The sequence below is a fragment of the Rhinolophus hipposideros genome (genome assembly GCF_964194185.1).
Source record: "Rhinolophus hipposideros genome assembly, chromosome: 11".
NCBI classification, from domain to species: domain Eukaryota; kingdom Metazoa; phylum Chordata; class Mammalia; order Chiroptera; family Rhinolophidae; genus Rhinolophus; species Rhinolophus hipposideros.
In genome coordinates this window covers 63,925,401-63,952,096 of record NC_138057.1, presented here as the reverse complement: position 1 = coordinate 63,952,096, position 26,696 = coordinate 63,925,401, and the positions used below count along the sequence as shown (strand labels likewise).

Sequence of the window (26,696 nt, the reverse complement as noted above, 5' to 3'; positions counted from 1 at the left end):
AATAATAATATGTGCTTCCCTGGATTGTTATGATTAATTGCAGATGTTTCCCTTAAATCTACTACACATGTACCAAGTGAGCTTTGGAAATGCTCACCCCACAGACTTTTCTCATTTTCTACTGCCATCTGTAGTCAGTGGCTTTCTTCTCCATGGTCATATAATATTTGTTGCACCACCAGGCAGCACCTCCACATTCCAGGCAGGAATGTTGTAGGAATATTTCTCTGAGACTCCCCAAACATGTAGGGGAATTTTGAGTGAGTGAGTGCCAGGATCATATCTCCTGAGACCAAAGAATGGAAAAGCAGACCCAGGTGAGGCAAAGAGTTTTAAAAAGAGGATAGTTTATTAAAAGCAAAGGATCAGAGCTCCTGAGACGGAGGGGTCCCCAATGGGGGTGCCCTGTGACTGAGGCAGAAGCTCTTGGGGAAGGGGAGCTGGCCCCTTTTAATGGAATTCGTCTACCAGATTTATTGTGTTAGGCCATCCTAAAGGGATGCCTGCTTGGGGAAGGGGAGCTGGCCCCTTTTAATGGAATTCGTCTACCAGATTTATTGTGTTAGCCCATCCTAAAGGGATTAGCAAAATAACCCATTCCTATCTCTCAGATCTGTTCCATTTGTCAGGCTGAAAGGAATTTTATCAAGGCACTGTTGCATTTTGTCCTGGAGCGAAGGAGTGATTTCAAAACGTGAAGTCTCAGAACATGTCTGTCTTTTGTTTATTCCACCGGGGACCTCCCTGTCTACATAGCAACATACAAACTAACCTGTCTCACTATGTGGGTGAGTCTATGAAAGACTCATAGAGGAGGTGACCCTTGAATTGGCTCCTGAAAAGTAAACAGGTGTTCATCAGGCAAACTGAGGTCCAGTGGGCAGGGGGCCAGTGCGCAGGCACCTGCGAGGAGGTGTGGGTGCCAACAAGCTGCGGGGGCTAACGGCAGCGAGGCACCAGAGCCAGCACTGGACTAGGCCCCAGGCTGTGGCCCCTGGGAGACCCTGCCTTTGCACCTCCCTGCCTGCAGGCGGAGTGCCCCCGCCGGACACCCCCTCCCCCCCAACGCTGTACCATTCTGCCCGGTTCCCAAGTTAGGATACTGGTGCAGGTACAGTAACATCCGGGCAGGGCTCTGATAGGGCGCCTTTACTATTGGAAGCACCCCTTGCACACACACACACACACACACACACGCACGCACACACACACATTCCGTGGTTCACGCTCCTGTGAACCTCTCTGGGCCTGGACTCCCACACTTCCTGGAGCAGCTCCGCCCTGGGGAAGCCTCACCCTCTCTGGGACCGTCCATAAATCCTGGGTGCTCCAGTGCGTAATCCCAAACCCCTTCTCTAAGAAGTGGAACCCGCGGACTCCAGTAAGTACGCATCCTCACCCCAGTCCCACTTTTTTTTTCCCCCTGCTGAGTTCCTACGCGCGCCTCTGCGGAGCGTTTACGCGTTGTTCTCCCTCTACTTATGCTGAATAGCCTCTGGGTCTTGCACTGGGAGGAAACTGAAAGCAGATGACCTGATGCCTCCGATCCCTGCAGGTTCTTGGAGAGGTCGGAGACGGGTGCTGGAAGGGAAGGGCATGGCCTGGATGCATTTCGGCTGCACCCCATAGGTGCCTGCTCCGGGAAAGGGACTGGCCAAGGAACTTGAGGGACTGCAAACGAGGGACAGAGGGAAAGGAAGACGGGGGTCGGAATTCCGTTAATGGGCACGGGCGTGCGCGGGGCGAGGAGGTGGGAGCCTGAGACGTAGGTGTCTGGACTGAGCACTGCATCTGTCCCCTTTTTCCAGTCCGTGGGACTGTCCCTGAACCACTCCTGCCTCTGAGGCCAGGCTGTTCCCAGGGGCTCCTGGACATATGGCCTGTTCAGAATTCACAGCGGCTGTGTTTTGGGGGAAAGAAACAAGAAGGAACAGCAGGGCTGCGGATCCTACCGCCCGACCTCTCCACTTGCGGAAGGGTCCCCCTGCAGCCCACAAGTGTCCTCTCTCCTGAGGGCACAGCTTTGGTCGGGGACAGAGTGAAATCGCCAGCGGCTGCGGGCAGCAGCCGATTCCCTCATGGGGACGGCGCGGTGCCCACGCGATGCAGAAGTATTCAGAGTAGTTGAATCATCTTCTTAGGGTTTTGTGTGGAGACAAGTTTAAACACAAAACCTGCAGTTGCCCTTTGATGCCAAAGAAAACTCGTCCTGAAAATGGGGCGGAGCAGCAGCGCCACCTGGTGGTGTTCAGGTGTTTTTGAGACACTTTTTAGAACGCGTTGTTCTATCCATCTGAAAGCTGTGCAGGGATTCCGGGTTGATTCTTTGTGTTTGACGCTACTTCTTAGGATTCGCTTCATGTGCGGTGAGAGACGGAGTATTTGCATGTTCAGTGCCGTAGAGAAACCCTAGCGATGGCTGGGAAGAATTTCTGTGTTGGTTTACATTTTCCATGGTCTTGAAGATTTCTGAGGAAGCCTCAATTTTCTCCTGTACACTGGCAATGATAATAATGCCTATCTTATAGGGAAGTTATGAGGATAAAGTGAGGTGATGCATATAAAGTACTTAGCACAGAAACAGAAATATAGTAAACACTAAATAAATGTGATGGATGCTAAATGATAATGAAGAGAAGTAGATTATGAATAGACCCTACTGTCTGGCCTTAGTGCAATGGATAGGGAGCCATAACAATCCAGTCACTTCACGGCAGTTGACTACGTTTACTATGTTCTAGGAGCTTCAGGATGGTTCATGCTAAGAGCTGGACCCTGAAGAAGCACTTTGAAGGCAACCCTACAGATAGTAACTTTGAGTTGAAGACAGTTGAACTCCCACCCTTAAAAAATGGAGGTAAGTCATACTCATAAAATTTGAGTTGCTAGAGACTGTATCAGTTCACCTTTGTTGCATAACAAACTACCCCCAAATTTAGTGACTTCGAACAACAATCATTTGTTAGTACACAATTCTGTGGGTTGGCAATTTGGACTGGGTTAAGTTGGTTCTTCTGTAGATTTCATCTGGGCTAAATGGTTAATCTAGAATGGGCCTCACTGACATGTCTGGTGGTTAGCAGACTTTCTGCTGAGGTGTGTGCCTCAGTTCTCTTCTGGGTGGTCTTTCTAGCAGGCTAGTTTGAGCCCTTTATTTTCACAGTGGTCTGCTGGACCTAGAGCAGCAGGAATTGGCAAGCTCCATTGTGCAAGTACTTTTCAAACCTCTACTTGTATCATATTTGCCAGTAAACGTGTCAAAGCAAGTCACAGAGCCAAGCCCAGATCAAGAAGAGGGAAATAGACTTCTTGATGGGAGGAGTGGCCAAGAGGCCCACACTCAGAGATGGGAGGTATCTGTGGCCATTTCGTAATCTGCCACAGAGACGTTTTCAAAGTTCTCTATGTGAAGCCTTAATGTCATGTTGGTAATTGAAACTCATTCTTGGGTGCATTATTCTTTATGACTTTGACCAGACCCTGGGGAGGATTTCCTCTCTGTCCTGATGAGCTCTATGATGACAGTGGGGTAGCACTACCCTAACAGCTGTGCGCAGAGCTCAGACTATCCCTGTGAACAGACAAGAAGGGGAAAACCCTGATCCTTCCCTGAGGAGCCTCCCATCTACTTGGGGGAAGGGAAGCAGCAAGGAAAACCTTAAGAAATCTAAGGGAGAGAAACAGAAACACACTTCGTGACATGTTTGGAGATTAGCTTTGTAGAGCAGACTATAAGGAGTGTCTATAAAGGGGTGTTTACAGGTAGGTAAGCTTTGCGAAGAGGGCATGCAGTCAAGTGGCATGGCAAAGTTATCAGTCCTATCTAAACTGGGATAGCCAGGACTCAGCTTCAAAATTCCAGAGAATGTGTGCATAAGGGTCACTCCAGCAACATGCATATTCTTTAATACTGTAGACTGGAACTGGTAATGAAACTCTATGTGGGCACTGTAACATAGTGGTTACAAATGTGGTCTGGGGCAGGTTACTTAACTGAAGCTTAAATAAAATGGAAACAATAATTGTTGAGAATATCATATGAAATAATCCATGAAAAGCATGGAGTCCTGAGTAAATAACATGATGATGATGATGATGATGATGAAAAAGCAGAACAACAACTGGCCTGGCCCAAATGTGAGAGGCCTCTTGTCTGCTTAGCACTGTTTCCCCAAAAATAAGACCTAGTCAAATGAGTCTTTTGGAGCAAAAATTAATATAAGACAAGGTTTATTTTACTATAAGACCTGGTTTTATAGTATATATATATATATATATATATATATATATATATATATATACACACACATATACATATATATACATATAGTATATATAAGACAGGTCTTATATTAATTTTTGCTCCAAAAGACTCATTAGAGCTGGTTGTCCAGCTAGGTCTTATTTTCGGGGAAACATGGTAGAAAGCACAGAAGAGAGGGTAACCTGGAAGTATAAAGATTATCTGTTTATTTAGAATGCCAAAGTCAACAAAGACATCAGGCCTTGACTTTCTAATTGCCTACGGAATGCTTTGTTTTGTAGAGGTCCTGCTGGAAGCTTTGTTCCTTACCGTGGATCCTTACATGAGGTACTGTTTTCCTCCTAAAAATTCTTATGTTGTATGTTAGACCCTATTTTGAAGCAGGTCATCTTTTAAAATATCTGATTAAAATAGTCGTTTTCCCCTGATCTCCCAGTACAATGAGTGATGGAATTTGTGGACGCTCATCCCTTGCTGGCAAAGGTCTGAAGCTTGCTGAGGGATTACTCTGGCCCCTTTATTTTACAATCATTTCCTCTCTTAATGTCCACAGTTTGCCTCTGATTGCTCTCCAGAATTGATTCCAGAAAAATTAAAAGAAAAAAGAAGCCAAACTCCAATTTGTCCATTTCACTATTGGCAAATAATTTAAGTAGAGGAAAATGCTAAGGCTAAAATTAGATTTTCTTGCCTTCTATTTACCTGTATACTTTTAATTTAGGTAATCTTCAGCTGATTCAAACGTGTACTCAGTAAACAACTCTGGAAGGAGAGAGAATAAAAGCCTTCATGGGCCACTAACTCCTCAGTAATTTTTTGCTTAGGTAAATAATATAGTTATCATTTCTTAAAATAATTGTTTTCATAGCGGGTTGTTAGAGATTCAAAGCTAAGACACCAGCTGAGTGTCCTACAATTCAACTCAATTCTGACCTATCTACCTGGAGATGATGTGAGATCCCACAAACTAAAGGCTCAGTCCTAAAGACTGTCCACCCCCCTTCAGGCACCAATTGCAAATCCAGGTTGTTTCCTGTGCTTCTGACCAACCAGCTATAGAGGGAGAGGTTCTAACAACCCCCTCCTTGTGTTCAATTAATTAGCCAGAGCAACTCAGAATTCAGAAAAAAAGTTTACTCACTAAGTCACTGGTTTGTTGTAAAAGAATATAACTTAAGGACAGCCAGATGGAAGAGATGCACAGGGCAAGATCTGAGGAAAGGGCTCGGAGCTTCCATGCCTTCTCCAGGGGCACCACTCCCCGTATCTCCATGTGTTCACCAACACAGTTCTCTGAACACTGTACTTTTGGATTTTCATGGAGGCTTCATTACATAAGCATGTCTGATCAAAACATTGGCCATTGGCAATTGACTTAACCTCTAGCTCCTCTCCCTTTCTGGGATGTCAAGGGTGTGGATGGGACTAAAAGTTCCAATCCTCTACTCACAAGGTTGGTTCTCCTGGGAACCAGCCATGATCCTTAGGTAGACATTCTTTCCAAGTCACCTTCTTAACATAACAAAAGACACCTTCAATGCTCCACCACTTAGGAAATTCCAAGAGTTTTAGGAGGTTTGTGCCCCCCCCAAAAAAAAGACGAGGACATAGACCAAATATATATTTCTTCTTATAAATTACAACATCACAGTTAGTGTTTGAGGTAACAAGCACCCAGTGGTACCTGGATTATGTTTTGAAAGTCGTTGGTAGAACTCATCCACAATGGAGCATTGTGGTAAATTTCTCGTGTTCATTTCTTAGAAAAATATCAGAATGCTTCTTTGGGGTCACAGAGCAGAACTACCTCTAACTGTCCTACATTTCACCCAGTTGTACTGCCCTCATGAGTCTGAGTTTCATTTCTGCACCCACTTCCCTAGCGGTTTTCCATTTGGCTTGAAACCCAAGACCGTTTTCTCCAGATACACTTATGTATTAAGCATGATTTTTTTTTTTCCAGAGTGGTGGCCAAACGTTTGAAGGAGGGTGATACGATGATGGGACAGCAAGTGGCCAGGTACTTATTTCAATTTGTCCCAGGGTTTGGAAAGTAGTTCTCCCCTTTACCTTTTGTCAGGTCCTATCTCTGTCCATTGCTCCTACAATTTCTGCAGCCTGTGTGTTTCCCTCATCGATGTTGGAAGCAACTTGGGAAATCTGCCTTTCCTCACCTAATTGGGAGGGAGGAAAGGCTGTGAAATTGTCATCATTTCAACTTCACTTTGCTATCCTTACTTTTAATTAGTAAAAAAATTATATTTGGGCCAGCCCAGTGGCTCAGGTGGTTGGAGCGTCCGTGCTCCTAATGCCGAGGTCACAGGTTCAATTCCCACCTGGTCCAGTGAGCTGCACCCTCTACAGCTACGATTGTGAACAATAGCACTCCCTGGAGCTGGGCTACCGTGAGCAGCCAGGGGTTGGCCAATGGGCTGCTGTGTCTGCCACAGGCTACCATGTGCTGCCAGTGTGAGTGGCCGGCAGCCGGCGAGAGCTGCCGTGAGCTGCCGTGAGCTGCCGTGAGCTGCTGTGAGCAGCTGACCCACTGCCTCAGCCATGGGGAGTACAAGGCTCATAATACCAGCATGGGCCACGGAGCTCTGTCCTACACAACTAGACTGAGAAACAATGACTTGAACCAGAGTAGGGTTGGGGGGGAGGGCAGAACAAGGGAGAAAAAAATTATATTCATCCAGTTCATGATTATTGTAAAAATTCAAATAAAAAAAATTGTATCTTGGAAACTGAAAGTTTCCGCATCTTCTGAGCCTTAGAGATGACTATTGTTAATGTATTATTTCAAAAATTGTTCAGTACACATACTAATATTCATACTTTAAAAAAATTGGATCAAATGCCCTTCAGCAAATTGCTTTTTCTCACTTAATATGTTATGGATATCTTTTGCTGATAGTATATAAATATACTACCTATCTTTTAATGGCTGTAAATTATTTCATTCATTGTTATCTGCCTTTTAACTAATCTAGTACTGATGACTGTTTCCAATTTTTTTACTACAAATAGTTCTGCAAGGAATATGTATGCATTTATGTGTGTGTGTGTGTGTGTCTGGGTTTTCTTTGCCCACTTGGATGAGTACTGCTTTACATTAAGTTTCCAGAAGTATAAATTCTAGGTCAAAGGAGATGCATGTTTTTAATTTGAAGAGATGATGATAAATTGCTCTTCCAAATGGTTGCATGGGTGTCCACTCCCACAACTAGTGTATTAAAGAACCTGTGTCCCACATACCTCTATGCCCATTGCTTATCATCAGCCTTGGCAATCAGAGATGACTATGTTGATACTTCACGCTTAGTTTAATTTGCGTTTCTTTCATTGTTAGTGATGTTCTTTTTGTAAATTAATGATCAATTTCTTCTGGGAATTATCTGTTTATGTCCTTTGCCCATTTCCTTTAGGTCTTTTCATCTTTTATATTGATTTGTAAAAGCTTCTCATATGTTAGGAATATTACTTTTGCAAATGTTTGTTTGGGTCTTTATCTTTCTCCTGTGTTCAATTATAGTTTAAAATGTTTTTGTTGTAACAGTATTGATATTTGTAATTATGGCTTCTTGGTTTCACTGCATGATGAGAAAGGCATTCTCCCCTCCAAAATGGCTAAAATGTTTATTTGTATTTTCTTCTAGCATTTTATACTTTAATTTTTCACATTTAAATCTTTGAGTCATTGAATTTTTATTTTGGAATAAGGGCTGAAGTGTTTATATCCAAATGACTGTCAAGTTTACCATTTATTGAAATCTTATCTGGATTTTTATTGGGATTTCAATGACTATAGATTCATTTAAAGAGAACTGGTATCTTTACAATATCTCCAAGCACAAAGTATATCTTTTCATTTATCCATTTTTGTCTTATGGACTATTAACAGTTTTCTTCATGTAGGTCTTACACATTTCTTGCTAATAATCATAGAAATTAATATGTATTTGTGTTTGCTGAATTGGTGAAGTTGTTTGTTTGTTTGTTTGTTTAGATAATACCCAGTGATGGAAATGTTAACATACTGCCATACATTGAGGGTGGAAGCAAAAGTTGGCATAATCTTCTAGAAAGGAATTTGGCAATACAGCAGCAATTACAAATTTTTTTCCCCCTTTCTTCTGCCTCCCCCCCACACTCCAGTTCAAGCTGTTGTTTCTCAGTGTAGTTGTGTAGGACACAGCTCTCGGCTGCTGATGCTCATGGCAGCTCTTGCCAGCTGTCGGCCACACACGCTGGCCACCGGCTGCACACGGCACCTCACAGCAGCCCATGGCAGCCCAGCTCCAGGCAGCGCTGTTGTTCACAATCTTAGCTGTAGAGGGTGCCCCTCACTGGCCCATATGGGAATCAAGCTGGTGAACTTGGCATTAGGAGCATGGTGCTCCAACCACCTGAGACACCAGGCTGGCCCACAAATGTTTTAATGACTCTTTGACCTAGTAACTCCATTAATAGAAATATTGCCTAAGGAAATAATAAAGTCATATTTATAAATATTCATTGAAGTGTAATTTATATTAGGAAAAATACTGGAAATAGTCTAAATGTCTCACAATGGGGAAATAATTAAATTCATAATAGTTTTAAAGGATTCTTACTAACATGAGAAGAAGTACAAGTGATATAGACTAGTATAATCTTGAGAGAGAAAAATTAGGTTACAAAACATAAAATGACTTCAATTATGTACATATATGTGTATATTTAAAAATATGTCATTAGGCTACATCCAAGCTTTCCCCCTTCCAATCCATTTTTCATACTGGAGCCAGAGGGAATCCTTTAAAAATGTAAAGTTGGATAATGTCCCTCCTACGCTTACACTTCAATGGGTTTTACTGTCTTTAGCTAACACGCAATATCCTTACTACCTATGTCGTTCAGTATTTATCCATCATGATGTGGCCCTTGTATGTCTCAACAGCATCAAACTCTGTCACTCTACATCTTGCTCACTAAACTTGAACTCCAGCTGGTCTCATTCTGGTTCTTCAAATACACGATGCTCTTCCTAGCTTCGTCTATGCTGCCTCTCTGCCTAGAATGTTTCTTTTTTTGTTTATACCACCACAAGTATCATTCTTAATTTACTGACTCTTATAACTCAGTGTCATCTCTGTCTCCCTCCTCCTTCGTATAAAACCCTTTACATAATTGTAAGTTATGGAAGGTATGATTGACGTAAATTGGTATAAATAATACACCTGTGAAATCACCATCACATTGAAGATAACATATTCACCAACCCCAAAAGCGTTCCCCTGTCCCTTTGTAAACCATCCTTCCCACGCCTCCCCATATGCACTCCCATCTCCTGGCAACCACTAATTTGCTTTCTGTCATACAGATTAGGTTACAATTTCTAGAATTTTATATAAGTAGAATCATACAGTATATGCCTGTTTCTGTCTCCTGTCTTTTCCACTCAGCATATCCATTTTGAGATTGATTCATGTGATAGCAAGTATCAGTAGCTCATTGTTTTTATTGCAGACTAGTATTTCATGGTACTCCCTTGTTTAGCTATTTACCTTTTGGTGGATTTGGGTTGCTTCCAGTTTGGGGCCATTACAAAGAAAGCTGTTAAGAACATTCATGTGCAGGTTTCTGTGTGGACATATGCTTTCATTTCTCTGGACTAGGAGTGGAATGGCTGAGTTATATGGTAGGTGTATATTTAATGTTTGAGGGTACTGCCAATGTATAGGATAACTGACATCTTAATAGTATTGACTTTTCTGATCCATTAGCATAGTATATACACTACTTATTTAGGTCTTCTTTAATTTCAGTCAGCAATGTTTTATAGTTTTCAACACACAGGTTTGCACATTTTGGGTGAGGGGGAATCAAATTATCCCTGTTTGACACTATTGTAGGTACTGCTTTTTAAATGAGAATTTCTGATTGTTTATTGACAGTATTTAGAAATACAAGTCATTTTTGTATATTAGTCTTGCATGCTACAATCTTGCTAAATTTAATCACTAGAGGCTTTTTTTTGTAGATTCTGAAGAATTTTCTATATAGATAATCATGTGGTCTGTGAATAAAGATAGTTTTATTTCTTCCATTCCAAAAAATAATAAAAAATAAAAATATGTCATTAAGGTTGCCATAAAATACATCAAAATATTATCAGTTATCTTTGTATTGTGGTATTGGAACTGATATTTTTATTTTACATGTTTCAAGTTTTCTGTAATAAATGTATGTTATATTTTATGATGGGGGGGAGACAGTAAAGAATGGTAAGAGTAGGAAAAGATGGAAGAAAGGGAATCAGCAAATGAGACTGATAAGAAGCAGTTTAGAGGGAGAGGTAAAAAGTGTGGAGAAATCGGTACCCTGGAAACTGATGAGGAAGAGTTTGGGTGACCCAGAGTGTGGAATACAGTAAAAAGGTACATTCAGATAATGAATGAAGAGTGTCCACTGGATTTTGCAACCAGGGAGTGTTGTGACTTTAGTGGCGTACTGGGGGTAGAAGGTAGGTTGCACTGGGTTACCAAGTAAATGGAAAGCGAAGAAGTTCAGCTGTAAAAGGAAGGAGAGAGATGGAGGAGGTAGGGAGAAGATGGGATTATAAAATAGTGGAGGGGACCATACATATATGGTGAGGGGAAGGGACAGTAGAGAGAAAAATGTTAAAGATTCAGGAGAGAGGAGGGGCTAAGAGATGGAGGGTGACCCCTGAAGAACAGAAGAGGCTGGTGTTCAGGACACTTTGAGACAGAGGATGGACACCTCTTAGAGAGAAGAAAAGTGGGTTAGAACAGAGACTGATGCTGGACCAGTTGAAAGAGTTCCTCTCTGATGGCCCATATTTTTCCTCAAGGAGGAGGAGAGACCAGTGGCTAAGAATTAAGATGGAAAGATGTGGGTAAGGTATTCAGTCATAGAATATCAATTCCAGTGCTCTTTGTGTACATCTAGTGCAGAGTGTCCCGACTCCCTTGAAAAGGAGGAGGTTTCACATATCTTCATGTGCTTTATCTTTCAGAGTTGTGGAAAGTAAAAACTCAGCCTTCCCAATAGGAACTATTGTATTGGCATCTTCGGGCTGGACAACACACTCCATTTCTGATGGAAAAGAACTAGAAAAGATGCCTGCAGAGTGGCCAGACACATTACCACTGTCTCTGATGCTGGGAATTGTTGGGATGACAGGGTGAGTTTTGTGGGTGTATTTCATTTGTTTGAATGCCTGACACTCTGGATTTCCAAAATGATTTGTCCAGAAGTTGGTCAATAAGAAGACATTATAGGCTCTTCTTATAGGGGCTGATTAGAGAAGATGGTGGGAAGAAGGGAAGAAGAATGGGCTAGAGTTAACCTTGGGAATGAAAGAAAGAGGGATAATCAGGTCAGAGATCCTAAGGTATAAAGAGAAAGCGGCATGAGAAGCAACATGGGGTGTTATCCCTCTGAAGCAGCTGGCAAATGGTGACACAAAGGCACCACCTCCTCCTGTCTCTGGGAGGGTCTTAGTTTCACTCATCACTCATCTCTGCCTCCATTTCAGAATTTAAAAAGGGAAAGAGATTTCAATCTATGTTGGCTTTTCTGTATCTGTATCCTTCTTCACCTTTCCGTATACACATCTGAGTTTCCTGAGAGGTAAGGGAACCTAAAGTTTAAATAACTGAGATAAATCAAAAGTATGGTTGTCCAGTGAATCACTCAGATTGGCACAGATTTCAAATCCTCAAGTGCCTCTTGGCCTCAGGAAGTTCTTCCTATCCCTCAGGAAGACTCCTAGTCAGTTCATCCTGTATCTACTCTCCAGGTCCCAGCTACACTTTGGACCTCAAGTTCCCTTTTATGCCCTGGAGAAACAAGGTAAATTGGATTCCTTTTGGAGGCCCCAACACTTTCCTAGCCTGGAATTCATTTATTTCCATTCTTTCATTAAGTTGTGTGATCTTTTCCTTCCTTCCTTCCTTCCTTCTTTCCTTCCCTCCTTCCTTCCTTCTTTTCCCATCCTCCCTCCCCCTTTCTTTTTCACACATCGAAGGATTTCTAAAGAATGAAATGGAAATATATATCCTCAAACAATCAGCCTGTAACAAAAACCTATCCCATACACCCCAAGTTTATATTCCACTCAGAATTTGAACCCCTCGGAATTGCTACATCCAAGAGACACCATTGTGAAATTAAAGGATGCTTAATAACCTTATTGCATGAAATGAGTGGGCACTAAACAGAATTTCAGCACTTCCCATCTTTCCTGCCTGCCCTGTACCTCTACTAGTGCGAGCTCTTCCTCCCACCTTGTTATCACACCCATCCAAGCCAGGTGTCGGAGCACAGAGGCAAAGGAAACCTCAGAACAAGTCTCCTGTGACTTAGCTGGGGGGAAGTAATTTGCAAACTATTAGATCTTGACTCCTAAAACAGAAGATAATTTATTCACTTGCACATATCCCTTATTCACCTGTTCCAAACCCCTAAGGAGTGTACTTTTACTTCAGTCAACTTTATCCCAGTTGTTCTCAATGATTGAGGGAGAGGAGTTATGCCATGCCTGTTTCTGGCTTCCTCCAGTGACACATCCCCCATTCTTTGAGAATTCCTGCCATTATGAGCACTTGCCAAGGGTGTAAGTCAACCCTTCAAGAATGCTGGGACTTCTGCTATGGACTATACAAGAAATAAAACTTGGAGACCTCGGGGTGTCTTTCAGTTATCCATGCTCCACAGATTTAACATTCGCCCAAAGTACAGCATCATTTCCTTAAATAGGACCTCTCTCTTTTCTCTGTTGAGCTGGAAGAATTCATGTGTTTTGCTCTCCAGCCTGTTGATTCTGTTAAGCGCTGCTTAGTCCAAAGTATGCCTTTAATTTCCCTCTAGAATTTCTTTGTTATTGGCTTTTCCATCTTATCTTCATCTTATTGTTTAAAAGAGGTGATGTTTGGGAAAGGCCTTATGTATCTTAGGTCGCTATGTCTAATTGAAAGCTGACTCTGGAAATACCTAGAAGGTAGGTTGGGAGAAGGAGAATTCTGGTTGTCATGGGTGGAATGACACAACCAGAAAATGTACCCTCTGCTTCTCTTCTGACATGAGGCTAACTTGCCCAGCACGCTCTTGTATCAGCATTTATTAAGGGGGTGGTTCTCAGTTGCTAGTATTCACACGAATTACCTGGAGTCTTATTAAAATTCAGATTTCCACATGCTAGCATTTCTGAATCATTGGGTGTGGGGTGGGGCCTGGGAATCTAAATTTTTAATATACATTCCAGGTGATTCCGAGGCAGATGGTACTCCAGCCATCTTTTGAAAAACACTGGGTTAAGGGATTATTTGATATTTGGGTCCTTAGAAAAAGTGTTGCCTATTCCTTTCACTACTTTCCTTTCAATGCTCAACTCTCATGGACCCCCCAAATGTAGTCAGAGGCTAAGTAAGTTTAAGTTATGCCAACATGTAGTTTGTTTTATATAGAAATAGCTTTACATGAATTTGAAATTTTGCAAGCGGCTTAACAATCACTATAATGGATATGGATTTCATTGGCTCAGACTCAGGGGTGCAAAAATATAACTTAAAATTTGTTTACTACTGTATTTTATTTCTATTTCAAGTGCTCATTTTGGCTGGTGTAGTAAAATAAAACCTCAGTTAAACTCAGTGATTTCTCACATCATTTCAGGTTTCAAACTCAGATTTTCCTTTATCTTCTCCCTAGAGTTGCTACAAAGCTCCAAGGGCTAATAATGCAAATTCAGTATCAATAGAGCAGGGACAACAACTTCTTGATGTTGATCTGTCTTAGTCTTAGGCTGCGCTCCTGCTCAAAGTGTAACTTTTTCCATTGTGTCCTCAGCCACGTCCCTTTCTAAGCTGGCAATCCGCTGAGATGCGATGGTTTCTTCACCCAATCAGTCCCCATCAGTATGGTCTGAGCTGCATCTTTGCAGGCCTAATAGTTCTATCCCTACAAGCTAACTTTGACATCCCACCTGGGGTGAGATGGGGCAATTTTAGAAGTTCTTCCATACCCCTTTGGAGCCATGGAAAACTCGAGGTGGTTCTCTCTCACTCTCTCATGCCTAGATACCTCCTACCATTATATCTGCTCTGTGATAGCTGGTACCATGATGACATGTAGGCTTTCCCCATGACACACACCATCTCCCTGAAACTTATGTGGGAATGAGGCACAAGCTTTCTCTCAATTGTTAGATCCCCAAAGTTTAAAGGAGACCTACTTTCCTTCACCCCTGAAACTTGACCTGGTGATGGACAGGATGCAGCCCCCTTCTAGCCAACTCTACATTCCCTCCCTAGTATTCATCATCTTTATTCCTATTTGGAGGACAGGTAAGGAGGAGGTGGACCATTAGTGGCTGGTAATATTCATTTCCTGTTGTTTTCTTCTACCTAGACGCATGGCAGTGGGCTGCTGAGGTCTCTGGGGTATATCTGAATGAGTTAAAGAGAAAAGCAACAAATCTATCCACATATCCTTAATTTTCTTTCCTCAGCCTAACAGCCTACTTTGGCCTACTTGACATCTGTGCTGCAAAGAGTGGAGAAACAGTGCTGGTTAATGCAGCAGCAGGAGCAGTGGGCTCTGTTGTGGGGCAGATAGCTAAGCTCAAGGTAAGTGTCTTCCTCCAGTACCAAACATTTACTCAAAACCCATAGTATGCACTGGGAATACAGCGGTGAACACAGCAGACCTTCCCTCATCTCGGGGAGTTTAGTCTAATGGATCCTGTTTAGAAGTTGGAGACTGGGAATGATTGAGAAATGGGGGGAATGTGGAAAATGGTGTAGCAGAGATGACCTGAATATTATTTGACAACATTGCAGGCATCAAGTCATGAATGGCCTCTACCTAGAATAGTCAGTTTGTAAGCAGTAAATACTATCATAATTTTTATTGAACATTTCTTGTTACAGCTTAATCTCCTCTCTTCATGACTGCCCCCAACAATAGAAGGAGGGATGTGAGATCAGCCAACCAAAAGTCATTGCCCATATGGCCCCATTACAAAGGCTATGGCAGTCAGCCCAGAGCAGTGGGGCCATGGCCGGGGAACTAACTCCTGGGAGATACCCAGGGCATGGATACGTTGATTCTGATTTGGGCAGGTGGATGTGCTCAAGAGATCTGATCTGATGGTGGGGATATAAGGCAGCAGGTATCTCAGACACAGTCAGTATGTGTCACATAGTGGGAATGTTCCAAAGTCATCTGTCTTGGCTGATCCTTTGCCAGAAGCTAGGATGCATGAATCAGGACCTAGTTCTTAGGGAAAGAGTTAGGTAGAATACAGATGAGTACAGGGCTACAACAACAGCCAAGAATCTGGGCTGATCTCCAGCACAGATGGGAGCGTGGAATGCCAGTAGGAGATGAGGCTACCACAGAGGCTGCAAAAAAAATTTATTTAAATGAATAAATAGGAATAGATGTTGACTTTTATTAAATGCCAATTCAGCATTTATTAGGTTAACTTTGCAGTTAATAAATTATATCAATTTTTCAATGTTGAACCATTCGAGCATTTCTGGAATATGCTCCATTTACCTCTGGTATATTATGGATTTATGCCTTTGGATTTGATTTGATAACATTGCAAATAGAATGTTTGTATCTATATTCATAGATGAGTTTGGTTTAAAGATTTTTGTTCTGAACTTACGAGTGTTTAGCTTTGGATTATACTAACTAGAGTTACAAAATGAATTAGTAGTATTTCCAACATTCAAATTTTAAATGTTTTACTAAAACTATAAGGGATTTTTATTTCAAAAGTTTGATAGGGTTTACCCTTAAACCTGTTGTTTCAGAAATTCCGCTGGAAACTGCCATGCTAAGAAATGTGTGCTTAATCCTTTTTTCTTTACTATTTTTTGTGTGTGTGTGTGCACGCGCTTAATCCTTAAAGGAATATGGTTAGTTTTGCATTCTTAGAGAAATCACTTTGGCCTTAGTAGGAGAATAGTTCATAGGGACAATGTACCAGATACAAGAAGTCCAATCAGGAGACTCTTAGACTAATTCAGACAAAAATTGTGATGCACTGACAGTGGCAATTGGAAGTCAGAGCCAGCTTTTAAGGATATTTGGTTAAAAAAAATGAATAAAAGCTGGTGATTGGATGTGGGTAATAAGGGAAAGAAAAGCATATCCTATGACCCACGTTTCAGATTTGGATAACTAAGTGGTTATCTCCACTACAATGGAGACTAAAAGAGGAGCAACGAGTAACAAACAAGGAAAAAAATACAGTCCACTTTAGACACATTGATTATGAAGTACCTACAGGCTATTCAAGTGAAGACTCTTCTAGGTTATTGGAAATACTGATTTGGAACTCACTCAGGAGAAAGGCATGTATGTACTGGAGTTCATCACCAAGGAAATCACCTCTATGAAGCAGGCAGTGAGAGCATGAGTAAATGAGATCATCCTGTGAGAGATTATAAAATTAGAAGGAAAAAGGACAAAGGATGAAGCTTTTGCAAAATAGTTTTTTCTTGAATCATGAGGAATGAAAAAAGTATGTCAGTCACTGTTTGTACAGATACATATATGACCCCAAAGGTCTTTCCCCAATTGAAAGTGCACAGTGGCTCATATTCTGGTCCTCACGATACATTCAAATTATAAGAGAGCTTTCTGAAGAGCTACTTTCTATGTACCAATATAATCTCTAGTCTCATCCTGCAAGTGCTTTTCAAAGTGCTCTCCACTTCCTGTCTGATTAAGCAGCGTCTAGTCCAATGCTTTGGGCCATATCAAAAAACAAAGGGGCAGTTACCAGGCGGGCTGTGTAGGAGTCCCAGAGCTGAACCAAAAATAATAGTCTAAAGAACCACTGCACCAAGCAATAGCATGCAAATCATTGCAAGGGAAGAGAAGCCCCAAAATAAAGAAACGAGAGTCAAATGAATGTTGGCAAACCAGCAGGTTGAGGTGACCTGTAAACCACATAAACCTAGAAAGGATCGGTTTGGCCATCAGAGGCAAGCTGAAGTTATGGTTGGGTTGTAGGCTGGCTCAGGGATGAATTTCACTTCTGGGACCTTTCAGCTCATCATGGTATCCTCATGTATGTGGCTCAGTACCTAGGAGGGTGTTCTTGGGAAACCTGACCATACTAGACTAGGAGGGTGGAGTTAGTTCTTACTTGTGGTTTGTACATGGCTTCCTTTTTTCTCCCCATTTAGGGCTGCAAAGTTGTCGGAGCAGCAGGGTCTGACGAAAAGGTTGCCTACCTTAAAAAGCTTGGATTTGATTTTGCCTTTAACTACAAGACAATAGAGTCTTTGGAAGAAACTTTGAAAAAAGCTTCTCCTGATGGTTATGATTGTTATTTTGACAATGTAAGTACCAATTAGATTTAATATTTGATTTACTAACAAAAGTACTATACAAGCAAATATACTTCTAGAGTTTCCATCTAAAATATATAAAGAAGTACATGTGCCTTTTTTAAAAAAAAGCTTTTTTGAGATATAATTCACCTATTTAAAGTGTATAATTCATTGGTTTTTGGTATATTCACAGAACTGTACAACCATCACCACAATCAGTTTTAGAACATTTTCATCACCCCAAAATGAAATGTTGTACTCATTAGCAGTCTCTATCCACTGTCCCCCAAAAGCGGTCTTTTGTAACAGGTTTCTTACACTCAGCCTGTTTTCAAGATTCATCTATCGTATAGCGTACATGTTGTAGCATGTATCAGAACTTCATTCCTTCTTATGGCCGAATAATATACCATTGTATTGATACATCACATTTATTTATCCATTCAGCAGTTGATGGGCATTTGAGTTATTTGCACTTTTTGGATACTATGTATAATGCTGTTATGAATATTCATGTACAAGTTTTTGTGTGGATATGTTTCCATTTCTCTTGGGTATACACCTTCAAGTTCAATTCCTGGATCACATGGTAACTCTATGTGATCATTTTGAGGAACTGCCAAACTATTGTGCAAAATGGCTGCACTATTTTACATTCTCTCCAGCAATATATGAGGTTTCCAATATTTCCACATCCTCACCAAAACTTACGATCTTTCATTGTGATTATGGCTATCCTAGTGGGTTTGAAGTGATGATTTCACTGTGGTTTTGATTTGCATTTCCTTAATGGCTAATGATATTGAGCATCTTTTCATGTGCTTATTGGCCATTTGAATATCTTCTTTGGAGAAATGTCTGTTCAAATCCTTTGCCCACTTTTCAACTGGGTTATTTATTCAGTTGTAAGGCTTCTTTATACATTCTGGATACAAGCCCTTATCAGATACAGTCAGTTCTTGCTATTCCTTGTAGTTACATTCTATAAAATCACCATAAACACTGAACCATTCATTGCTCCTAGCAAAAGTCTTAATATGTACATATAAGCACATATCTCACATAGATTACAATCTTAAATTCCAAAAACAACTTTCCCTATAGCTTCCATTTTCTTTATTTTATAAGAGAATATGAGATTCAGAGAAGAGTTAAGTAACTTGCCTGAGGCTGCCCCACTTACTAACCCTTCCAGAGTTGGGATTCATACCCTATCCAATGGCCGCAGAGCCAGAGCTTTTTGAACTACACTGCATTGCCCCCTACTGTCTTCACCCTCTGGTCATCTCCACGTGAGAGCTTAAAAAAGAAGGCAGAGCTGGGGCCCTATTTGACCTTAGCTGGGAACTTTGCATCTCTTTCACTGCTCTGCACGTGTCTGCAAATGACCAGGGAAAGAAAGCTCTGTGAGTATTGATTTGGGGGTAATAGTCCACGTCACAAATATGGAACCCACTAATAATGAGGACTGATTGTATATGGTTTGCAAATATTTTCTCCTATTCTGTAAGGTGTCTCACTTTCTTGATGATGTCCTTTAAAGCACAAAAGTTTTCAATTTTGATGAAGTCCAACTTAATTTTTCTCTGGTCACTTGGGCTTTTGGTATCATGTCCTAATGCTCTACCTTACCCAAGGTCATGAAGATTTACTCCTTTGTTTTCTTTTAAGAGTTTTAGGTCTTACATTTAGGTCTATGATGCATTTTTAAGTTAGTTTTTGTATATGGTGTAAGGAAGGAGTCCAATTTCATTCTCTTCCATGGATATCTATATCCAATTGCTCTACACCATTTGTTGAAAAGGCTATTTTTTTTTTCTCCTATTGAATTGTTTTGGCACTCTTGTTAAAATTCAATTCCACAATATAAAAGTTTTATTTTTGGACTCTCAATTTAGTTCTATTGGTCTATATTTCTGTTCTCACACTGTCTTGATTAATATAACTTTGTAGTAAGTTTTGAAATCGGAAAACGTGAGTCCTCCAACTTTGTTCTTTACGTGCCATTTGAGTACATTCCCATACTTTTAGGTAGGGCAATGAGATTATTGAACGGATCAGAGAACCTCACAATATAATAAAGTAAAATTTATAAGTTATGTTCCTACAGTAAATGGAAATGCTCAGGTTCTAATGTGTTTTTTCCAACTGCAATTTTCTTCATTATTGTACTAATTCAATCAGTTTGTTGCTGCTAAAACAAATGATATGAAATGATTGTGACTTAATGAATCTTCTAGTGTTTACATTACTTCGGGTTTGTTTGTTTGTTTTTGTCCTGTTTAGGTAGGTGGAGAATTTTCAAACACTGTTATCACCCAGATGAAGAAATTTGGAAGAGTTGCTATATGTGGGGCCATCTCTACATATAACAGAACTCGCCCACTGCCCCCAGGTAATCAACTCATGCACGTGGTCACAGATGTAGAAAGACTATACTTTTAATATACAAGGAGAAAAAATGCACAGATACAGTATCAAAATACTAAAAATATTTTAGTGACTATCAAAATATCTAAACTATTTCCTGATACCCTTGATGAAAAGTATTTATTAAAATAAAAATAAATAATTTTATATATTTGTGTTAAGTCAGCTTATATTAGATTTTGTTAGAAACAACAGGATCTGAAAATATGGAAGAAACAGAGTTATTGAAAGTTTTAGTTTTTGATCTATTGTTTCCTGCAAAGCTGTAAAAAGACACCCATGATTTGATTTAGAAACAGAATACCTTGCTTGGTCTAGCTGGTAAAATATTAGGGTTCTTCAGAATAGTCAAGATATTGCTGGAGGTATAGGGATGGGTAGAGAGGGACTTGAGGTAGGTGGAGGGAAAAACAGGCTGCCATTTCCTTTAGTCAATTGTGGACAGTGCTTCCTAATGCAGCAGGACACCCTGGCATGAGTCATCAAACTGACAATTTCTATTAAAAGGGAAAGGAGGATGCATTTCCCCTCCATTCCTTGATTGTCCTTATTTTGTTTCTGTGCCTTCCCATGCCCTTCATCCCCAACTTCTCCACTTTCTTCTGCTGAGACTGCCCTGTCCCACATCTATACTCACAAAGGTCTGAAAGCAATATCAACTAGAGAACGACATTCATTAGATCCCCATCTCTGAGAGATGTTATACGGGCCTCATATTTTACTGATGGGGAGATGAATGGTGGAGAGGACCAGAGACTCTTTAAATCCAACTAATGACAGACTCAAAACAAAGATGGGTCTTCTGAATAACTCATATGGAGTCTTTTTCTGCTACAACAATTCTATACTGTTAGTGAGATTCCAGATGTATCTGTGGTCTAATAAAAGGAGAAAGAACAACAAACAGGAATCTTCCAGATTATCACCAGGATCTAGGCAACTAAATAAATTGGTTGTTCATTTTATGGTGGGTTTGACTCATGGAAACAAAAACTTTTAGCCCTGTTAGTTAACAACAAACAACCGCACTGAGACAGGTGGGCAAGAGTGGGAGGGGCTAAGGAAAGACAACCTGTAGATTTCCTCTTGGGCTGTGAAAAACAAAAGACACTACCTTCTCAAAGGAAATTCTAGGTTCACTTGGCAGTCTTATTGGTAGGGACCTTTTTTCACCTGTGTTTTTCTAATTGATGCTACACTAGAATCATGGGAAATCTTTTGCTTGCCAATTGAGCAAAGCTCCAGGATGCATTTTCTTGACCACAGTTCAATTAGGTATAGCCAAATATTTTGGATCCCGTAACTTGATCTAGTCTTTTTAGTAATTACTCTTTGGAAGTTCAGCTGCTCAGATAGGTCTCTGAGATGTCGGCTGGCCTTGTCCATTCCATGTTAATCAGATAGGATTCTACCCTTCTTTGATCCCCAGAAATTCTAACATACTTCCTTGTCAGGATAGCTGAGAGGCTAGTAATTATTCACCCCAACTTGAATGCCACATTTTTGTTGTTGTTGTTATCAATAAAGAAACCCACATTCCCATCAGGGTGGACAAGCTCAGAAATAGTATTTCATCCTCTTCCAAGATGAGTAAATGAGGATTCCAGTCCTTAACCCAAAAAGAATATGATTGGTGTGGGTCTTCTGAAGAAGCACCTTTTCTGCAAGACCAATCTAGCATTTGGATGTGTCACCCTTTTATGTCACCCTCATATCTCACTCATTTTGCATCAGTTTCTTTTAGTTCAGGAAAAAGCCCTATTTTTCTGACTTCTTCCAAGTAGTGAGAGGGATTCCAGTTATCAAAAATGCTAAAAAAAAACAAAACCAGATTCTGCCACTCAAGAGTCCTTGACTCTTCTGGCCCTGACTGGACCTGACTTCCTGGAACTTGGAAGGCAACGTTCAGGTGTCCTTCTCTCAGTTTCTAGTCACTTAAGATCCTTGAGAAAATAAACCAGGCAATGAATACAACCCTTTCTCTTTCACACAGAAAAGTACTACCTTCCAGGCTGCAGGGTAGCCTTGTGCTTTTTCTAGGCCTGTGGTTCTCAAAGTGTGAGCCCAGGACTCGCAGCATCACCATATTCTGGGAACCTGCTAGAAATACAAATTCTTGGGGCCACCTCCACAACAGAAATCGGGGGAAGGGGCCCAGCAATCTCTCTTCACAAGCCCTCCACATGATGCAGATACACTAAGTATGAGAGGCCCGCTGTTCAGGCTAACTCTTGGTACCCTGAAATGGCGAGGACGGGGCAGGTGTGGGAGTCGTCAAGCCTCTTGATCTCTGCACTCTTGTTGGCTCTTAGGCCAGGGTGGACACTAGCTGTTCTGCATCTCCTCTGAGAACAGGACGAGATAGATTTATGCCATGGAATAAAGAAGAACATGCTAAGTATTGGGACTGTGCACGTCTTCATTCTCGAGTACTGCAGAAATGTTTCCATACGGCATCTTCAGGACCTCTTTCTGTTGAACTATTTGGGAAGTTTGCGGTGGGCCTTGATTCTGGCACAGGAGGGATGAACACTGCCTGGCTGGCTGGCCTGTGCAAGTGAGTGTCCTATTGCTGCTGTAGCAAATGACCACGAACTTGGTGGCTTAAAACAACACAAACTGATTATCTTATAGTTGTGGAGGTCAGAAGCCTAAAATGAGTCAGCAGGGCTGCGCTCCCTCTGAAGGCTCAAGAAGAACATTTGTTGCCTTGCCTTTTCCAGCTTCTAGAGGCCGCATTTCTTGGCTCATGGCCCCTTCCTCCATCTTCAAAGCCAGCACATAAGATCATCAAATCTCTCTGATCTCTGCTTTCATTATCACACGTTTCCCCCTGACTTTTCTGCCTCCCTCTTGCCTTACAAGAACCCTTGTGGTTATATTGGGTCCACTGGTATAATACACACTAATCTCCTCATCTCAAGGTTCTGAAGTGAGTCATATCTGCAAAAATCCCTTTTGCCATGTAATGTTAACATCTTCACAGGTTCCGGTAATTAGGATATGGACATCTTTTGGGGCCATTACAGGGTGAATGTTGATTTGCGGGCAGCCCTTTGGATCAGAAAAGAGTGGAGGGAACAGAAGGGGAAGCACTAGAACAGTGATGTGAGTCGTAGTGTTTTTTTTCACCACGACCACCTCCCTGGACCCTGTTGCCCAAATGTGCCCTCCTCTTCACAGGCCCATCCCCAGAGATTATCATCTACCAGCAAATCCGCATGGAAGGGTTCATCGTCAACCGCTGGCAAGGAGATGTCCGCCAGAAGGCTCTGAAAGACTTGCTGAAATGGGTCTCTGAGGTAAGGGGCTCCAGAGCCAGTGCTCCCTCCAATTGTGCACTAGCTCCCCTTCCCTTTTGCTGCTGTAGACTTCATTCCCACTGCAAATACAGGTGCATCTCACTGCCCCCCATTTCATAAGAGAAGACCTGGAAGCGTTGTCTACACTCACTTTCTGCAGTTCCTCTCTTTCCATTCTTTCTTAAACGTGCACATCAGGCTTTTGCACTGGTCGTTGGGCCTCTTTTCTTCTCTATCTATCCCTTAGTTAGGTCATCCAGGCTCATGGATTTAAATATCCGTATGCTGACAGCTCCTAATTGTGTGTCTCCTGCCTGAATCTCTCCTCTGAGCCCTAGATTGCTCAACAGCTGCACTTGGGTGTGTGATGCACGTCTTCAACTTAACATGTCGAAAATTAAATGTTTTGATCTTTCCTGCCAAACCTGCTCCATATACAAACCTCTCCGTCTTGGTTATGGCAGTGCTACCCTTCTAGTTGCTCAGTCCAAAAACCTTATAATCATCTTTGATTCCTTTCTTTCTTTCCTACCCATATCTAATCTGTTGGGGAATTCTAGTGGTTCCACCGTCAGAATACACAGAGTCTAACGACTCCTCCCACCTCCATTGCTACCACCCTGGCCCAGGCCACCATCTTTTCTAGCCCAGATGTTGTAGTAGACTCTACCTGGTCTCCCACCTTTTGTGCCCCTACAGGCAATTCCCAACACAGCAGCCAGAATGGTCTTTTAAAGCGTAAATCAAGCTATTTCATTCTTATGAATCATTTCCCCACCAGAACCATGCAGAGTTTTAGTCAACAGAAATCAGAATAACCAAGGTGCGTTATGGGAGAAGTATCACACTTCTTAATTCCTGGCTTTATGATCATTTCCCAATTCAAAGAAATAGACTGCTCCTCTGGCAACCACTGGAGGTTGGCGTTTGTCCCAGTCTAACACTTAGAGTGCCACGCTGGGCTCTTTCCAGGAAACTGGGAAGAGCTGAATTATTTTTAAGTTCCCAACGTGTAACCTCTTTGTCCCTGTTGGTGAAATTGAATCTAGCCCTTCCATGATCACAGCTGACAACAAGAAAGCACTGTGCGGCTGTCCTTAATGCCTCCCTCTAACAAAGTGAACCTAATTATAGTTTTAAGTAAGTAGTGAGTTGGCCTAATTTCTCTCTTATCTACTAATTTTTTTCTTACCCCTCCCCTTTTTAAAAATACACTTTTTATTTTAGAGTAGTTATAGATTTACAGAAAATCACACAGATAGTAGTGTTCGCATATACTCCACATCCTATACCCTAATTTCCCATATTATTAACATTTAATATTAGTACTCATTCTCTACGTTTAACCATATAATATGATATCAATCTATTATATGTGTTTTGATACAGGGTAAAATCCAGTACAATGAATACGTCATTAAAGGATTTGACAACATGCCAGCTGCATTTATGGGAATGCTGAAAGGAGATAATTTGGGGAAAACCATCGTGAAAGCATGAAAAAAGTGACACATGGAATCTAGAAATCATTTCAATGATTACTTAATTTCAAGTTAATTTAATGGTAAAATTACTAAATTTTACCATTTAGTAAAAATGTATACTTCCTCCATTATCTTAAAAATAGTGATTGTAATGAGTCTGATCTACCTAATAAAGTACATTTAAGTAGTATGTAATTAGCAATAGAATAAAAATTTCATAATGAACAGCCAATCACCTCACTGCCTACTACGGCTCTTTCTGGGTTATGGTAGAAAATAATGGCTTTGGAGTTCAAAAGTTTATTACCTTATTTGAAGTTTATAAACTTAAAACTTATCTTATGCTCAAAACTCTGTAAAACTCTCCTTTTCAGTTAGCATAAAACCAATAAGGCTACACATGATCTGACCCCTATTACATCCTACTTTCATTTTTTAGTGTTGACTTACTTTGCTCACTCTGCCCAATCCCTCCCCTCACTTCTCCACCCGTCACTGCTTAATTCTCTCACCTCCTTCACATCTTTGCTAAAAAATTGCCTTCTGAATGAGGCAACTTTTAAAATGACCCTATTTTAAATTGCAATCCCCCTTCATTCTTGACTTTCCATATCTTACTTTTATCTATAGCAATTATCATCTTTTAACATAATATATACTATAATTCACCTCCCTCCCACGAGACTGTAACCTCCATAAAGGGAGCAACATTCATGCATTTTGCTTTCTGATATATCCCCAGCACCTAGAATAGTGTCTGAATCAATGAATGGATGAATGTTAGAAGGGCATGTATTTGTGCCATGGCTCTTCCAGCTCCTACATTAGAAAGTCTTCTTACAGCCATGCCTTTAGATTTGAGAAAGCCAATCCTTTCGTCCTGTGCTGTGATCATTTCATACCTCAGTTTTTCACCTAAGAAATCTTTGCCTAGCTCAATGTCATGAAATTTTTCTCCCATAAATTATTTCTAAATTTTACAGTTTTATTTATGTTAGATCTGTGATGGAGCAGGGAAATAGAGGATTGGGAATGACTGCAAAGGGGCAAGAGAGAATTTTTGGGGAGTGAATTCAATGTTCTTTGGGAAGTAGGTATTTCATAAGGGTAGACATTTGTCAAAACTCATAAAATCTTTCACTTAAATGTGTGCATCATGGGGCGGTCAGACGGCTCTGTTGGTTAGAGCGCGAGCTCTCAACAACAAGGTTGCCAGTTCAATTCCCGCATGGGATGGTGGGTTGCACCCCCCTGCAACTAAAGATTGAAAACAGCGACTGGACTTGGAGGTGAGCTGCCCTGGAGAAACACACTGTTCCCCAATATTCCCCAATAAAATCTTTTTTAAAGAAAGTGTGCATCATATATGTAAATTACACCTCACTAAAGTTAATTTTAGAAAAGAATAAAAACTAATTTTAGAAAAGTTACATTTTACATTATTTACATTACATTATTTACATTTACATTAATTTAAGAACAAAAACTAATTTTAGAAAATTATTAATAATTAGAAAATTAGAAAAGAACAAAAACTAATTTTAGAAAAGTTACATTTTACATTATTTACATTACATTACATTATTTACATTTACATTAATTTAAAAATTAATTTTAGAAAAGAACAAAAACTAATTTTAGAAAAGAACAAAAACTAAAGTTAATTTTAGAAAAGAACAAAAACATGTCCAGTATAAAATGTAGGCCACAAGACAAGAAGTTGTTTGCTACTAAATTACTAGGAACTCCTGGCTTGGGTGGAAAGAAGTAAAATAAAGTCAAATCTATGAGATCCACAACCACAATTTTCGTAACTTTGTGGGAAAGCCTCTCACATAAGCATTAATATATTTTTCAA

At 40.8% G+C, this 26,696-nt stretch overlaps 1 protein-coding gene across 2 annotated transcripts; it reads left to right on the top strand.

Annotated features, from left to right (window-relative positions):
• The first annotated feature begins 1,104 nt into the window (after positions 1 to 1,104).
• On the top strand, positions 1,105 to 26,184 carry PTGR1 (prostaglandin reductase 1). Of its 2 annotated transcripts, none has more exons than XM_081067326.1 (10): positions 1,105 to 1,381; positions 2,742 to 2,857; positions 4,546 to 4,591; positions 6,228 to 6,284; positions 11,283 to 11,450; positions 14,778 to 14,895; positions 17,476 to 17,631; positions 19,909 to 20,017; positions 23,236 to 23,354; positions 24,744 to 26,184. In XM_081067326.1, exons 2-10 carry the CDS (start codon positions 2,752 to 2,754, stop codon positions 24,852 to 24,854), a joined length of 990 nt encoding a protein of 329 aa, XP_080923452.1. In that variant the 5' UTR covers positions 1,105 to 1,381; positions 2,742 to 2,751; the 3' UTR covers positions 24,855 to 26,184. The 2 variants fall into 2 exon arrangements, with proteins under 2 accessions (XP_080923452.1, XP_080923453.1); XM_081067327.1 differs by lacking the exon at positions 1,105 to 1,381 and adding an exon at positions 1,517 to 1,629.
• The last annotated feature ends 512 nt before the right edge of the window (positions 26,185 to 26,696 follow it).